This window comes from Elgaria multicarinata, chromosome 18 (assembly GCF_023053635.1).
Source record: "Elgaria multicarinata webbii isolate HBS135686 ecotype San Diego chromosome 18, rElgMul1.1.pri, whole genome shotgun sequence".
Classification (NCBI taxonomy): domain Eukaryota; kingdom Metazoa; phylum Chordata; class Lepidosauria; order Squamata; family Anguidae; genus Elgaria; species Elgaria multicarinata.
Genome location: NC_086188.1, coordinates 14,271,494 through 14,289,216, shown reverse-complemented (window position 1 = coordinate 14,289,216; position 17,723 = coordinate 14,271,494). Strand labels below are relative to the sequence as shown.

The following is a 17,723-nucleotide window of genomic DNA, read 5'->3' as shown; positions in this document are numbered from 1 at the left end:
ACTTAGAGCAACTTTCTCATAGTTGCTGGCTTCTTCTTAGGCGCTGAAGGTCTGAGGAGTGAAGAGCTGGTTGAGGAATGCTTCTCAGGTCCTCTCTTCTTACTCAGGGGTGAAGAGGACAGAATACAGGATCTGAGGTGGAGCACTCCACCTGAGAAGGTCAGGGAACTGGTTCTCACTTCTCAGAGTATCTGCCACTAGAAACATTAGTCTCAGAGAGCTCTTGGTTCTGGGCCATGATGCTGAAAGCGGAAGGGGCGATGTTTCACAAGGAAGGGGGAGAAAGAATACTCCTAAAACATATCCCCAACCCAGCTCAGCACTACTACTGGGCCCATCAAAACAAATTGGTATTTAAAAAATAACAACACTGGACTTAATCCAGCCACATGGTTTGAGGATGGGGAAGGCAAAGCATATAGGTATCCATACAATAAGCCCCAGCGGTCAAGCGCACATGCCACCAGTACTGGAAGAATGCTAAAACCACAACATGGCCAGACGAAGTGCACTATTGTTCACCAGCTTGTGGTGCACCAGTTCCCAGCAGAGCATCCAGCCCAGCAAGCTCCTGTTGGACCAAGCACACAGGCTGCTCATGTCTGGACCCCCGTACCTCCTGACAGTCTAAAATATGTCCATTGTCTTAGAAATGCCCTGATTAAATTTATTATGCTGTGTGCAAGCAAAACGAGGGGAAGAGAAGGGATAAGCAAATCCACAGACTAAAAAAAGATACCAAAAATAGAATTAGGATGGATGTTTAACTACCGTATTTCTTCAATTCTAAGATGCACTTTTTCCCCCCATATAAACGTCTTTAAAAACGGGGTGCGTCTTAGAATCGCGGGTGTTTCTTAGGTTTTTTTTTCTGTTGGTGGTACTGAAATTAGTGCGCGTCTTACAATCGATGGCGTCTTACAATCGAAGAAATATGGTAACTGAAGTTTATCACAGAGTGCAGGAAAAGCCTCTGCACAGCTTCAACAGTTTCAAAGATTTTAAACACAGGCAGTTAAGAATCTGAATTATGGAATTATACGGTCACTGCGGTTTTAGATTCTTCATCTGTCTATTTTAGTTCAATGCACATGTTTGAATTTGGAGTTAAAATCACCAACTTTCCAAATCACAAGCATCCCCACATCCAATTTGTTTCTGGTCTGGGACTTAATTTTAAAGGTTGACATTACATTTGTTGTATACCTTAATTGCATACAAATTCTGAAAACCATTTTGAGGGTTGGGTGGTGGGTGGGGAGAAGCTTTCATTGTAGAATCAGAGTAAGTTGAAAAGGGGGAAGCGGAAAATACTTACTGTGCAGCTCACGATGTATCACATCGACTAAGTTTGGTTCATCTCCCCACCAGAATATCCATAACTCCTTGCAATCCGGTTTGACATCACGGCGCCAGACACAGAGCAGATTGGCCTGCAGACAGCGGATGAAGCTCAGAAGAATTGGATCATCTTGAGCAGGGGCCGAAATAATAGGGCCACAATCTCCATGGCCTTCGAAGTTATACCTACGCCACTTGATGCCTGTGAGTTCCGCCTGCAAGAAACAACATTGAAACAGATTATAAAAGCTATTTAATAATTAACTGGTATGAAAATTCCCAAACTTGAAATTTTAAGTTACCTTAGAAAAGAAAAGAATCATCAGTGGAACTTAAAATAGCTTAACTGTGAGTGGATTGTTGCCCAGATGCTTTAGAATTAAACACATACTATCATTGCTCTTCTTTAAACTTTCAGGTCCTCTCCAGAAAAGAGGCCATAGTCTCGATATTTATGCAATACAAGATCTAGGATAAGTCTGCAAAAATGAATAGTCAGAAGCTTAAAAGGAAAGCTTGTTATATGCATCCCCATATAACAGAACACTGCTCTATTAGAGCTTAGCATGCTTTGGAAGTAGACAGGTGTTTGTGTTACAAAGGAACTCTCAGAAATAAGGCACATGAAAGCCAGGATGTCAAGCAAATGCAATTTAATTTGAAGGGGTATAGCTAAACCAGTTACTGTTGAAAACTGAGATTCTATGTGATTCCTCTGAAATTCCAAACACTGCTAACTGTTGCAAACAGAATATAAGCTGAATGTGGACCCCTGCATTGGCTCTGTCAGCATTTCGGATTATTACAAAATAGGAACAAAAAGGAAGAGAACTCTTTTCTTATACTGAAGCTCTCTTCTTTCAAGCTGATTTTCTTTATCTTACTAAAAGGATGAAAAATAAGAAATTCTTCATTTGAATTCAAGCTCTGCCCTACTCTGAAATTACATTTTTAAACCAGCACAGTTAGTCATGCTTCCGCATCAATCCCCCAAAATATACAGCTCCTAGTGTATATTTACTAGTGTATATTTACTGCTTTACTCTGTACAGCACCATGCACACTGATGGTGCTATATAAATAAATAATAATAATAATAATAATAATAATAGTGGCAGACACTGCTACTGACATAACAGCATTAAAATACAGAGGGTTACTGTACAGCCTGTTCATATTATAGAGATGAAGTACCAACAAATCTTAATCATTAGAATCTACTTAATCAATTGTTTGAATACATAAATAGATATTTCTGGTAAATCAAGGAAAACAAAAAGCAGTCTTCTTTCAGCAGCTAACAAATATTCAGAGATCTTGTTTTGGGTATCTGCATTCTGCCTATTGACAGAGACAAATCTATGAAAAATGTGAATGAAAACTCAAATGCATTCTCCCTAATTCATTATGTGCATTATTAAATTGGTGCTCCACTCCCTCATGCCAGGCACTTACACTGCACACAGATATTTCCTCTCTCCCGCTCCCTACGGCCACACACACACACACCATCCAGTTCTTCATAGCAGTTATTTTGTTGATTTATGACTACACCGAACCACACGTTCCACTAAGGGAAGAGTTAAAATAAGGGGTTAAGGCAATGCTGAGGCCAAAGCCTAAGTAAATCCAAAATGGCAGAATTTCTCCTACTAGTAGTAAGCACAGAAAATTTAATTTGGCACTGCAATCTGACATAGAGAACGACCAGAGGTTGCTATAGGCAAACTGCCACAGCCCGAAGGACCGGTGTCTGACCTTTCATCTCAAGATGCAGGCACTTCACACAGCAGAAAGGCAGGGTTCAGAGCTTTTTTTCCCATTTTTGGGCACCACCATATTTTTTTAGGCGTAAGGAGAGGGGAAATGATACATTGCATTTGTTAGCAAAATCTTCAGATTTCAGTATCTCAGTAAGCCATGCACCTGGAATGTTTCTTGCCCTTCTCTGATAGGGACAGAGGGAATGTACGTTGAGAAATGAGAAACATTTAAAAGGAAGCATGCTATGGAAGGACACAAATTTTACTCTGTACAGCACTATGTACATTAATGGTGCTATATAAATAAATAAATAAATAAATAAATAAATAATAATAATGTTCATTTCTGAATAAGAGAGGAAAACAAGTGGGAATTTACATGAATTTAGATGATGGGCTTAGAAGGCAGTAAAGAGCATTAAAATTATCTAGAAAGCAATAAACAATATTGCTAAGTGTCAGGGGTTCTCTACCTAAAGCTGCTGGTTGAGAAAGAGAGTACAGGTGGGCGGAGGGGAGAGAAAATGCTTTGACAGTAGCAATTAGGAACACATTGAGGAGGGGGTTGGCCAGCAGGCTGTCTTGAACACGCTGGGTGCCCATCATCTCTCCCCCACCCCATGTCTAGTTGTGGTGCCAATAACCAGTCTCATAAACCACGTATTTTAAGATTTATAAACTGTTCCATGGTACATAAAATATAGTCCAGCCTACTCCAGGATTCATTGCAAACCAATAGGTAAAATATCACAATTTGACTGTTCTCTTGGCATAACTATACAGGTTCCTGATTAACAATAATCTAAGCAATGATATCCTACAGATATTTTAGCTGTGTGTCATCTTATCTGTTTGTTTACTGTTGTGAGCTGTCTTGTAGGAACTATGTCCTAAAGCCTATAAATACTGTTAGAAATAAATAAATTCTGAACAGCCATCGGACCTCCAGATCAATGGCAATTGTAAGGTCTCAGAATTACACAAGGTTTGAGTCTCCATCTGTATTTATCATCCAAAGACAACGTTATATATTCATATATTGAGCAGTTACAGCAGCCTCACACATTTTTCCTACATTCTGACTGGAGATGCCAGTGTTTAAACCTGGGATCTTATGCATACAAAACATATGATCTGCCGCTGAGCTAAGTCACCTTCCTGGTCCCTGTACTGTAGTTCGTATCATTCTGATGTCACAATTATTTTGAACAAAAGCTTCAAAACCAAGTACAGCTGTATAATGGACACATATTTCATTAAGTATACAGAAAGCAAGAGATGCTTCCTACAACCAACACATAAATGTGTGAATGGCAGGTACAAGTCCTTAAAAACATGCAGGCATATTTGGGAACCCCATCAGATAGTTATGATACTATCTTGCCTAACCCCATGGTTTTAGCCCTGCAGGAGTGCAAGCTGATTTTAGCCTGCACACACATGCAGGAAAGGCTTAAGAAACTCAACTCCATGGCTATAATTTGTAAAGAAAACCAGTCAAGGAAAACTACATGTACAGTATGTGCAGCTGATACCTTTAAGCTGCAACATAAAGTCCACAAGCTCACCAATCCATGGAAACAGCCAGCGTACAGGCAAGTCATCACTACTATCATAGACTACGTGGCCCATGTGCAATTCCCAGAAGATCAGGCTGTGTCATCTGAATTGCGTGCCCCTGATCCACAGCCTCAACTGCAGAATTACTGCCAGTTCATTTAAAGTCAGTCAGTACAAGATCACTAGTAACCAATAATAATTTGGTCTCAAGTGAAAAATAAAACCTGCAACAGCTATTTCAACAAATTTGAAGTGGGCAAGGAGAGTCAAAATTCAATTATAAGATACATATAGAGAAAAGGCAAAATTGCCTTTGTTTCCATGCAGCCTTTACCACGACCCACAGGGCACCCATCTTGGCTTTTTCCCCTTTTAATTGAAATACCCACATACTCTCTCTCCAACTCATTGTATAAAAAGGCAGCACACATTTTGATACCCTTCAGTATCAAATTCCACAGCAAAACAACAAGCTATACTTCATGCAACATTCTTCTTAGGTATTAAAGAGTAGATACACATTTCTCACTTTGGTTTTTATTTATGCATTTTAAGGAATGTACAATTAGATGACTTTACACGATGGAGATAAATGACTTCATAATTTATAAATTGTAGGCCCCAAGCTCCCCTGTCAAATGTTCTATGAGAGGGATGTGGAAACTCCAACCCATGGGCCTAATAGGGGCAGCAGAGCCTCTTTGGATTCCTCCAGAGGGCAGGGGGAGGCAGCAGAGGAAGAGGAGGAAAACCACGGCACTGGTGCTCACATCAGCTACTGTCACAGATGAGCAATAGCAGCTGAGCAAGAAGTTCAAAGAAAGTCCTCCCTTTATCGTAGACCTGAACCAAACCTCCACCACCAAGACACTATAAATACAAGTCAGAGCTTCAGGCTCACATGTACCCTCCTCCCCTGCCTGACACATCGTCATGATTTTCAACAAGCCATTGTTTGCTATTCCATCCAAAGTAGTTTGTGCTTGGCCTACATAATCAAACCCTAATAATCCCTGAATAATCATCCAGAATTTTTAGAGTATCTTCCTAGTAAAAACAGACACCTAATACATGAGTGGGCTGTATTAAAGTAGAACTATGAATGAATGTAGTGAAAAGATTACGGATTTACTGGGGTGGGGTTGGGGGGGGAGATGACAGAAATTCGGAGAACAACCAGTTTTAGTGTTCCAGCAATGAATAATCTCTATCTTGAAGTAGCAGCTTGAGGCATATTCTACCAATCGCACCTCTCAGCAAACAGAATTAGGAGCAAGAGACCAAGAAGGATATATTCCCATATAAGATTTAAGATTGGAAAACCCTCAAGGACTTATCTTTTCTACTGCCTGTCAAATGGATCTCAGAGGCAACAGGATTAGGCATTCAAAACCGAAAATTCTCAAGAAAATAAGGACTGAGATTTTTGGGGGAAGCTGTATTTTTCACCCTCTTTCTTTAAACAAAGAAGTATGAGCGTGGGATATAAAGACAAGGTAGCTCCTAGGTGCGGTGCAGTCCCACCATCATTTACATTTGTGTCTGCCACTGTACTTCGCTAAGGCCAGCATTCGTAATTTGTAACATGACCAAACAGCCCCCAGTGCTTAACTGCAGGCTACAGCATAATCACAGCAGCACAAAGACATATAATCTTCCCAGTCTTAATCTTTTAGCAGCAACACTGGCACTTGTCCAAGAGACAGGTGGTATGCCAAAGGGCACAAAGTCTACCAAACACAACATTCTAAACATTTGTTCTTCAAGTAAAGAAAAGCGAGGAAAGCCCCATCTGATTAGGAAGAGAGCTATTATATTCCCAGAAGCTGCTATTCCAAACACCAGAATCCCACTTAACTTTCACCAACTGGATGATCTTAAAATCGCCTGTATACATTTCCCAAAGTCCACACCTAAGTAACACAAACATTTGCTTACTTGGCATAATTCATTCTCTATCCGACAGTCAAGATGCGAAATTGTAATGTGTGGAAAATTTTATCATCAGATAACAAAAAGTCAGACTCTTCCATCAGACTCTTATTACGTTAAGAGCAGATTATGTTATTAATTAAAATGCTTAGTATCACTGGTTACTACCATTGCAAATGAAGTAATATTTTATAATGTATTTTCAAATACAAAGAACGTGTTTTCAGCTGTGTAGACCATTAAACAATTTTGATAATGATAGAACTAGTGGAGCCTTTGAGCGCGACCCGATGGACCCTAGACAAAGTCCGGGGAGCCATGGGATACTTCAGATTCCTGGATCCGAGGTCAGAGATGACCCCAAAGTCCAAGTTTCCCACACACACACACACTCCCCGCCAGCATGGGAGGAACTGTGCTGGTGATCTCGGAGAGGACAGAAACGGGGCATTCATGTGGGCAGGGGGAGAAGGAGACTGGGGAAGGGGGAATACAAGCTATCCCCAACCTTCTTCCCTCCCCTCCTCAACACCTCAGCGAGACAGGCAAAAAACACCCATCTAGCTAAAATACAGAGTGCCTAATTCAAAAAGGAATATAATCAATACCATCATACTGAAGTCACAATACCCAATCTCAAGAATCCAGGCAGCCTCCTTCCTCTTTAGTAAAGCAATTTTATTCTATAAACCAAAACTTGATGCTTTCTGTTTTCTGCCCATACTGTAAAACAAATGTTTCACTAAAGATTCAATTTCTCATTTTTATACTGCTGTAATATTCTCAAATTCTTATCTTTAATCTACAGGAGCTCATTTCAATATTAAAACAAATTACATAGGCATTTCACAATGCAAACTACACTAAATCTTGCAAAAGTTATAAAACCTCGTAAATAATACTCCCATTGGTTATTCAGGTCAACAAAAGACAATATATTGTATATTTACAACATGTGCATTGTCCACAAAGTTCATGGCTTGCAGGTCGAGTAGCATCTGGTAAAATGTTGGATGCCATGGCCCTCCTACCCTCCAGACTTATGTAGCGGTATAACCTTGATATGATTGATCCTTTTGTATACAAATATTGTTTTTTCCTGGAAAATGGGATTTTTATTTTCATTTTATTTTTTTACAAAATATGGCAGTTTTAAAATACTGCTTTTTTGTCTAAGCAGTAGACAAAAGAGCAGAGTCAAAAAAACCAATTGCCATGCAGTATCAAGGAAGCTGTTAGAGAAAAGAAGGCTTCCTTCAGAAAACGGAAGTCTTGGCCAAATGCAGGGAACGAAAGGGAGAAAAACATGCACAAAGAAGATCAAAACAAAGAATAAGAGATACAAAAACGCATTTCGAGGAGCATATTGCTAACAGCATCCAGGCAAACAACAAAGAATTCTTTAAATATATAAGAAGGAAACCACTGTGTAAACAAGAATGTTGAATTAGATGGACCTTGGCCTGATCCAGCATGGGTCTTTTTTTTGTTCTCCCAGCACCACCTTGTAGAATCATCGCTTCAGGTAAGAACAAACAACCACTAACCTGTGCCCTCAATCTTTATCCTAGGAAGCCTATTCAGAAGGATACCATGGCTGATCATATTGAAGGAAGCCAAAAGTCCAGGAGAATTTACAAGGACACACTCCCTCGGTCCTTCTTCCAAGGGAGACTGTGCTGAAACCAGCCCTGAAACCAAACTGAAATACATCTAAATGATCAATGCTATTCAATAACACCCAGAAGTGCATCGCAACTATGCACCTGAGCAGCATGTCCAGGAAAATAGTGGTATGCCTCTGTTCCTCATGGATGGGCTACTTCCAACCTAGCAGAACTCTGCATAAGAGATGACCCCAATCGAGAGACATTCTTCCATTTCTACAAACTCTTTTCCAGACTTTTTTATAGCCCACCAGAGTTTATATACTACAGTATGTATCTTTATATGTCACATTTCTCATACCATAATAATGTGACTCCCAATAAACTGTGGTAGTACATCGCAAGAAGTTCTTGTGTGAGAGTTCATAGAAAAACGTTAATAAAAAAACATTTTCCTGCTGTTCATGGTTCTTTGGACCCATTTCCCAGATTCAAAAGGAGGAAGATGAGCAAAGCTACTGCAAGAGGAGGTGTGGGTTCTCTCATGTTGCTGTGTGCCCCCACCCCAGCCTCAAGCTCAAACACAGCTGCATTTGCCTCTGGAGCATTACAAAACAACGCCGACTCCCCCATCAGATTCCAGGAAGGGAAGCTCAGCCCTACATCGAGCAGAAACATGTGTTTCAGGTTCTGCTAAAGCAGGGGTCTCTAACGTAGCACCCGCAGGGACCTGGAATGGCACCCACAAATCTCCCCTTTCCCCTGCCCCCTTCAAAAAAAATTTAAAAAAAGAAATACTTGAAAAAGATTAGGGTGCCAGGTACTCCTTCCTGTATATAAAATCACTCATAAATAGAAAGTTCAGAATCTCCCTGACAAGACACAGCATTCTCCTTTAAGAGTTTTTTAAAACACCAATTGCTATACATAGAAAATGTGCAGTCTTTGCAATTAAATATCTATCTTGCCGACAAAGCAAGTAGATTACAGTCTCTTAGACAGACCTCCCCAAACAGCTCTCTAAAATCTAACCCAAATATTGTTCCCATAGCAAATTATACAAACGACAATATGCAGTAATATATACAAGACCTTCCTCCTGTTTTTAAACCACACAGACAGGTACACTCAGAATACGGCCTATTCCTGTATCTTGCTTCTAACACAGCTGAAGGCATCAGATTTAACTGAGCTTAAAGCCATCCTATCTCTAAATCTCTACAAATCCTTTAAATAACAAGGTAGAGCAAAAGGAGTGTATGGGAAATTCTTATACAAAGACACTGTTTTAGAAATGGATGTAGCTGCTCTGTCCATATAAAAGGACACATCAGTCAGTTCCTTCCTCAGAAACATTTAAGTGTTATAACATTTATAACACACACACACGCTTAAAAAAACAAACTAATTTCACCACCAAGGATGAAACAACTCCCTTGCAAGAATGATTGTTTATTTCCTCAAAGGCAATCCTAACAGGACATGAAAGGTCACTAAAGTTTAACATCATTTTATATGCAACTGTTTGTATTGTTCCTGTACAGTTCAGCTCTACATACATCGCAAGGGACTGAAAGGCAGGGGGACAGGAGGATTGCTAGCAATCCTTGTCAAAAATTATTTTATGCTATCTTCAAGAAGTTTAAATTCCCAGAAACCCACACTTGGGCCCCATACAGAAGTTAAAGAATGAACTTCCTGTAATATAATTCCAGTGCTAGTGCTACTAGATGTCCATATCTAATTCGATAAAAGAGTATCTTATTGTGACCGTGCACTCATGGGTGTGACCACTCATGCAATGGGGCTTTCACACTCTAAAAATAACCCAAAACTAGCAGTAATGATCATTTCCTAAATGGGGCAGGTCAGCAGAGTTTGCAGAGGGGAACTCTGCTGTCCTGTTCCAATCTGAAAATGAGCACTTCTGCTTATTTCTGGGAATATTCTTAGAAACCCAAAAGCCCCGCTGTGCAAATTATCACTAATGCAACTGCAACAGAATTGGTGGAGTGATCACACTGGATACTGCCCACTGGTTTTTGCCCTTTCTCCTTCATAAATCCTACATTTTGTGCCCAGTTTGCGGACTGTGAAAACACCCTCCCCAGGTATTTAAAGACCTGTACTTGTTCAAATCGCAGCTCATCTAACTAACAAAGATATTTACAAAGCTTTTCGTTTTTACTTTTAAAACATTTGGGTCTTCTGATAATACTACTGCAAGTCTTCATTTTTACCAAAGGACTAAAAAAAGGCATCTTACATCAATCTGCATTTTTTTAAAAAAAAAATCAGTAGTGTGTCATCTGCACACAAAAGTGTAGAAATATTTTTATTACCTATTTTAGGTGGGAAATACTAAGCCAGACAAATGTAAAACCATATGATTCATATACGTTGAAAAGCAAGGGTATCAGGATTCATTCCTAGAGGATGCCCTTTGTAGTTCTGATAGAATCAGACAGTTCTCTGTAGATACCAACCCTAACTTTTAATAAGGTGCTAGTATAAACGCTTGCATACAGTATAAGATGTTTATTGACAACTCAAGTTTTTCCCCAAAGCCTTTCTCTTAGTATAATATCAAATGCAAACCCAAGATCAATAAAGGCTATATACAGAGTTTGGGTGCAATTTACAGTATACTTTTGTATAAGATGGCATAGGAGGAAGCAATGACCAGCTGTAGATCTAGCAGCTTGAAAGCCAGCTTGCTCATATGCCAATAGATTATTAGTTACTACCCAACTTAATTAGAAGATGTCTAGCACAGATTTTCCCAACAAGTAAACTAACAGGTCTATATTTAGCTGGATTTTCTCGTCCAGCGTTTTTATATATAGGGAGCAGTATTGCCTCCTTCCATTCAGCTACAACTATTCCTGAACCATCAATGTATGGAATGAGCGAAGCCTAAACTGCTGCCAACCATTCAATAAATGCCTTTAATAAATTGGTTGAAATACATTTTCCCCTGGGGCTGTAATATTTTTCATTTGGACTATCAGTGACTTAGCTTCATCTGTTGTCAAAGGGGGCCATTTGTCAACAGATTCCAACAACGGATGGAGTGCATCAACCGGTTCAAAATCATTCAACTCCTGTTCAAACAAGTATTCCCACACTGCTTTCGTAACATGACAATCAAATTCTTGAGAGGAATGACCCTCCATATCAGTCACCAATGTCTAGAATATTTTGTGATCATAGGTCTCCAGTGCCTGCACCAACTCTATTTATTTATTTATTATTTATTTATTTAAAGCATTTTTATAGCGCCGCCTCACCATTTCTGGCATCGAGGCGCTTTACAATAACACATAAAACAATTCCATTAAAACCCTTAACCCACATTACAACAATTCCATTAAAACCCTCACCCTCAAACCATTAAAAGTCCTCAACCCCAATTTAAACCACCAGCCCTCCTTAATAAAAGCTTATTTCTTTTCTTTTTTTTAAAAAAAAATAGTAATTATGATATTTCAAAAAGAAGGCAGAGATTTTGTTAGATTGGCATTCTGAGCAAGCTTAAACCACTTACAAAGATTTCTTTTACACTGAATATAGTTCTTATCAAACCATTAATTTGAATTATCCTTGAACAGGATCTACTCAGATGTTAACTTCCCCACTAATCTAATGTATGACTCCAGAATTGTAGGGTCTGCACCCAGAATTACATCCTCCCTCACTGACATTAAGGTTGGAGATTTAAGCTGAGATTCCAACGTCTTTTCAAGGTTTAGTGACCATTTAATTCATCTGGCTGCTGCAGTTTGAACTGTTTCAATTCTATGACTTGTTCAGAGATAATCGTCATATTTGACCATTAAATGAAAACTGGACTAACAGAGGCTGGTCACTTTGACATTTCTCCCACTTCAAACTGAAAAACTTATTTCTCTAAAGCAGATGCTATGACCACATAATCCACTATATTTGCCCCTATGGGCCCTAAATATGTGAACTCCCCATCCAAATCATTCAGTTTCCATTTAAATTAATTAAGTCTAGCCTATTTACTAACTGAATAAACTGCAAACCAAATTTGTTCGCTTTACAGTCCTTTGAAACCCCATTAAACATTCTATCTTCTTCCAAAAAGATCTGTCATATTAATTACGGTATCCAGATCCTTACCAGTACAGATATTAATATCTCCCGTTAATACAACTCCTGCTTTGGGATACCCATTCTGCATATTTAATAAATAATTCTGCAATTGATTCTAGACTAAGGGACCATACAATGGAGAAATCTGTGCGGAATATGCACAGTAATCAATAACAATGATTGTATTTCCATTTTAACCAGGACAGGCGTAGCAATAAAAGAATCTAATTACTGTAATTCTTAATGCTGTAGTTATCAGAAAAGCCAAACCTCCTGTTGGTCTACCACTCTTTGCGGGGGCTACAGCTAGTAGTGCATACACTAAATTCCCATTAACTACCATCTCTGTAAGCATTCAAATTTCCTGCAAAGACGCTATATCAAACTTCCTTAAAAAGTGAAGAAAGACATAATCGCTTATTTGCACAGCTAGCAATGTTTCATGAGATCAAGGATCATGCGCCCTCAATTTTGAGTAGCCATCTGTCATAAGGTCTGAGCAGAGATTAGTTTCATGAAAGGTTAAAATACAGGAACCATTTTTTCATAGAAACTAAAGAAACTCAGCTACTTTCCTGCTCCCCTCTTTTCCTTTTTTTAAACAAGTGAGCCCGTTCCAGGAGGCTCCTCACCTAATTTGCGTGGTTCCAAACATTGATAGGCCAACTATTCCTTATTGGCCAATAGTGTCCTGGAATTTGCTCTATTAGTTATAGAACAGTGTTTAATCTCTACCTCAGCTATTTCTTTCTTCCTAGCTGGAACTGGCGAAAGGACACCCTATACAGACTGCTCTGTCTTAGGGTTTACAAAGTTAAAAGGACCCGTTTTCCAAAAGTTACTCCACTGAGAGAGCAATCCTACGGTCTCCAAACAACGCACCTCTCCAAGGTCACAACGGCAATCTCAAAGTGTAGGGAAAGGGGGTTAAAGGGAAGGGAACTGGGGAAATAGGGATACAGCCCTCCCCAGCCCCTCCACAGAGTCCTAACTAGACAGGAAAAAACACCCATTTAACCAAAATGCAGAACAAGAGAAGCACACTCTGGATGCCCATCTACCTCTGAGTTCAGAAGCTGATGGGCATCTGGATAGGTCTGCACCCTTAGTTCCTTTTGCAGAATATTTAATCTGTCAAGGACAGTTCTTTGTTCCATATGGGGTAGAGCACCAAATGACCAATAAAGTTTTCTCAGATAGCTCTTTATGTGAGTTAAAAGCATTCTCTACTTCTAGGGCATCTTCAGTAGGTTTTAGAATTTTTCAGTTACTCAAGGTTCTCCTTGGTCAATGGAATCCTTCACACAACTAGGAGCTGTATCTTTCAGTTCTTGTATCCCCTATATTTCTGCAACAGGGATTTTTTTCAACTTATCCACACAAAAATAAAGGGTAATTTCGTAACACAAAAATAGGTTTCTTTTTCTAAGAATTAATACAGAATTTTTTGCACTTGCAAAGACCACTAAAATCATGCAATATTTCTAAAGATCTAATATTTATATGCTTATAACTCAATAATAATAATAATAATAATAATAAGAAGAAGAAGAAGAAGAAGAAGAAGAAGAAGAAGAAGAAGAAGCAGCAGCAGCAGCAGCCACCTCAGGGCAAGAGATTTTGAATCCCAGGAAGGAAAATTTCTCCTCCAGGAAAATCTGTTTTGGTTGAAAAACTAAATCACTTTGCTTCCTATTTCTCAATTTAGTATTCCAGTTTCTTAGTTTTTTTATTTCTATTCTCCCTAAATCTATATATTACTTGTCTGGTTTATATTTCGCCTTCTAGTCTGTTTATCCCAGCTATCCAGTTTACATGAAACAACTAACTGATTTAGATTTCCAGCCATTGCTAAATGAATTGTAAGGTCTTAGGAACAAAGAAACTATGCTCTGCAAGAAGTTCTAAATAATCTTTAATTGTCTGATTGGTTTTAATATCTTGCTCTCTATTTTGTGTTGGTACCTTACCCAGATTTGGCTTCTTAGTTAAATTTTGATGGTGCTGATTGGTCCAGTTTAGCTCAGTGGTTTGCATTAAAAGGTACCAGGTTCAATCCTTGGCATCTCCATTTTAAAAGGCCAGAACAGATTTCCACTTGAAACCTGCACAGTTGCTGCTAGTCAGCATAGATGATACTGAGGAAGAGCCAATAAAGATGATAGACCCATGATTAAGAATGCTAGCTGATGTAAACTTGATTTCTTACTTGCCCTCCATTTCAGGGGAAAATTCTAGACTAACTAGATCAACCTTCCCCAATGGTACCCCTCCCAGATGTTTTGGACTACAGCTCCCATCATCCTTGACCACTGTCAGAGTTTCTGGGATAAGACTTGAAGAGTGATCTCTAAATACAGACAGGGTCTGTGGCTGGGCATTTAATACATGATAGTACATGTACAGCCTTTAATTTACTTAGGGCACAATCCTATGGGTTGCACTCCCAATAGACAGAGAGGTCTCTTAGTTTAATGACTGCCAGATTAAGAAAATAAAACTACTTTAGATTTTCTAGATGCAGAAAAGGTATTTGATCAAGTAGAGTGTGGATATATGTATATAATACTCTTCTTGATAAAATGGACCATCTTTAATATAAAAGCTATTTATGATTATCCATTAATTGTCCTATCAATCAATAGTAAGAATTCAAAGTATACTCTGACTGATTGGGTACAAGGCAGGAGCATCCACTCTGTACCTTTACTTATCATGAATGAGGCAAGGAAAAAACCCACGGTTTGTTCTCAGGTTATTACTCTGGCTTGTTAGAAGAAGGACAAGCCAGATTTTCTAGTTCAAAAATAACACTATCCAAACCATGGACCAACGGTGTATATATAAGTCACGGCAAACAGGAGTGATCCGGCTGTGTGCACCAACATACTGCCTTATTCACAATAATCCAGAATTTTTTTTTTAAAAAAAAATCTGTGTTATTGTTACATGAGAACTGGGCCATTAATGAATCATATGTTGATACTAATGATGCGTGCTGGAAGTGTGGAGCTCAGAGAGTCGATTTTGGGAATATTTGGTAGAGTTGCCCAAACATTATAACTTTTTGGAGTGATATGTTACAAGTTCACTGATGGTACATGTGTCTATACCCTTAGATCCCCGAATAGTCCTGTTAGTTTATTTAGAGCACTTTGTTTCAAATAAAAGATTTGATTTGAAACTTATTAACCACTACAAGCATTTTAGTAGCTCAAAAATGAATATGTATATCCACCCTCTCACTTACAGAATCATTAATGAAAGACTGGAAAATTTGAAACGCAATAAAACTAATAGAGGTTGCAAGTATCAGGGACGCATCAAAATGGAAAACTTAATATAAACTGGTCTCCTTTCATTTCTTTTATGAAATTAAGCTAGAATTTTTATGTCGATAAGTATAATTGTTCTAACGTTCTATTGTTTTATATTTAAATTATGATGATAATTTGTCTCTGGAGAGGCCACCAGTGAGGGAGGAAGCAGCAGCCAGGCACCTCTCCACCGTGCCTGGGTCCAGCTCCAGCTGAGAGCCCCCTCCCTCCTGCTGTCAACTGTAACTGCTGAACTTTGCAACTAAGATTGTAGTGCCTGAATTTGCTTTCCTTTTCCCCCCCTCCTCCTCCTCCCTCCCAGTCCCCTTTCCTTTTGTGTCATGTCTTTTAGATTGTAAGCCTGTGGGCAGGGACTGTCAAGAAATACTTTTGTAAGCCGCCGTGAGAGCCTTTTTTGGCTGAACGGCGGCATAAAAATCCTTAAATAAATAAATAAATCATTAACGCCCATCCTCCTACCCCACTGTGAGCCTTTAAGTGGCAAGGGGGCGTTCCACCTCAATGATGACAGATCCCTTTTGGAGTGGGGGACTTGGGATCTGGAAGACAGACATCCTCTGAGCTGATTTGCCTCTCGTCCCCCCGTAGATTTTCACAGGTCAGTTTTCTTGATTCCTATATGGTCTGTTTATTTAAATAAATAAATAAATAATGATCATATAAATGTATTTATAGATAATTTAAAACGTGTGTATAAATGTGTGTAAATAAAATGTTACAAAATGTTTTCTTACTGGTTGCATACAATTTATTCTATATTATGTTTAGTACTAATTAGATGCATTTTGTGGAATATATCTAAAGTATTTGTTAAAGAAAATCCAATAAAAATTACATCATTCATCATAGCAAACCATTTTTCTCAACATCAACAGATGTGTTTTTAAATCCATGTATCTGTACCACTTAACTCCCATATAAAACACACACAGAGAGATGGTCATGCTGGCCCATCAGGGAAGAAAAGAAAAATCAACAGCTGGTCAATACCTTTATTAAGACCAGCCAAAATGCCACAAAAGTGTGCAATCTTTTGAGTTCTCAAGGCCTCTTCATCAGGCTAGGTGGTACAAAAAGCAGGGGACTGAGGAAAGAAACAAAACAAAAAAGGTACAAATAAGTAGCCAGATGTCTGCAATTTAGACCAAATCTCAAATATGGATTTGCAGATCGAATGGATCACGGGTAAGTGTTTTTTGTACCCTCTAGCCTGATGAAGAATTCTAAAGAACTCAAAAGCTTGCACACGCCTGTGGCATTTTGGTCAGTCTTACTATCGCCCAACTGTGGATTTTGATTTTCCCAAGTCTCCCAGTCCGCCATGCGCAATGCCAAAAACAAACAAACCCAACAGGTGCTACTGTTGTACAACCTTCCCTTGTAAAGCCTGGTGGCTCCTGCATTGTGCCAAACTACACATTCTGAGGCTAGACTCCACTAGTCAATGTGACAACACTATAGAATAGACGCAGGCAACCTGTTGCCCTCCAGATGTTTTGGACTACAACTCCCATGATTACTGCCCACTGGCCAGGCTGACTGGGGCAGATGAGAATTGTAGTCCAAAGCATCTGGAGGACACTAAGTAAGAATACAATAAGAATACTATCAGTACTATCAGTCACCCTGGGACAAAGCTGCTTTGACACACAACAAAGCACTACAACACAACAGTAGTCAGAAGTAGGTTTCAAAGGAAAACAACAAAAACTACACAGCGTTTCAACGTATCTTTCTAGAACATTTTGCTCAATTCAAAACAATTATTATTTTAAGCTGGTGATTAGTTAAAAGAGTATCTGCATTATCAAACAAATTTTATACAAAAGAACCTGAGAAAGCTTTTGCTACATACTAACAAATATATCATAGCCAGTGCTCTCTTCTCTATTAAGTTAAAGTACTCAAAGCTAGCGTCACAAAGGAAGGGCAGGAGAGATAAAGAAGATCAGGAAGTGTTATGGTTGAAAGAATGACAAAAGGGAACTGAGGCTATTCAATAGCTGCATCCCAGGGGAATTCCACTATGCAAAGACAAGATCTAACACATGAGCATATTGGCA

General features: G+C 39.0%; 1 protein-coding gene across 1 annotated transcript in view; it reads right to left on the bottom strand.

The window, feature by feature from the left end:
* The window catches only part of MED13L (mediator complex subunit 13L), a 188,501-nt gene that overhangs the window by 161,132 nt on the left and 9,646 nt on the right, over nucleotides 1-17,723 (bottom strand). The window contains exon 2 of the mRNA XM_063144236.1: nucleotides 1,319-1,556. Within this exon, the coding sequence (XP_063000306.1) occupies nucleotides 1,319-1,556 (238 nt within the window). The remainder of the gene's footprint in view (nucleotides 1-1,318; nucleotides 1,557-17,723) is intronic.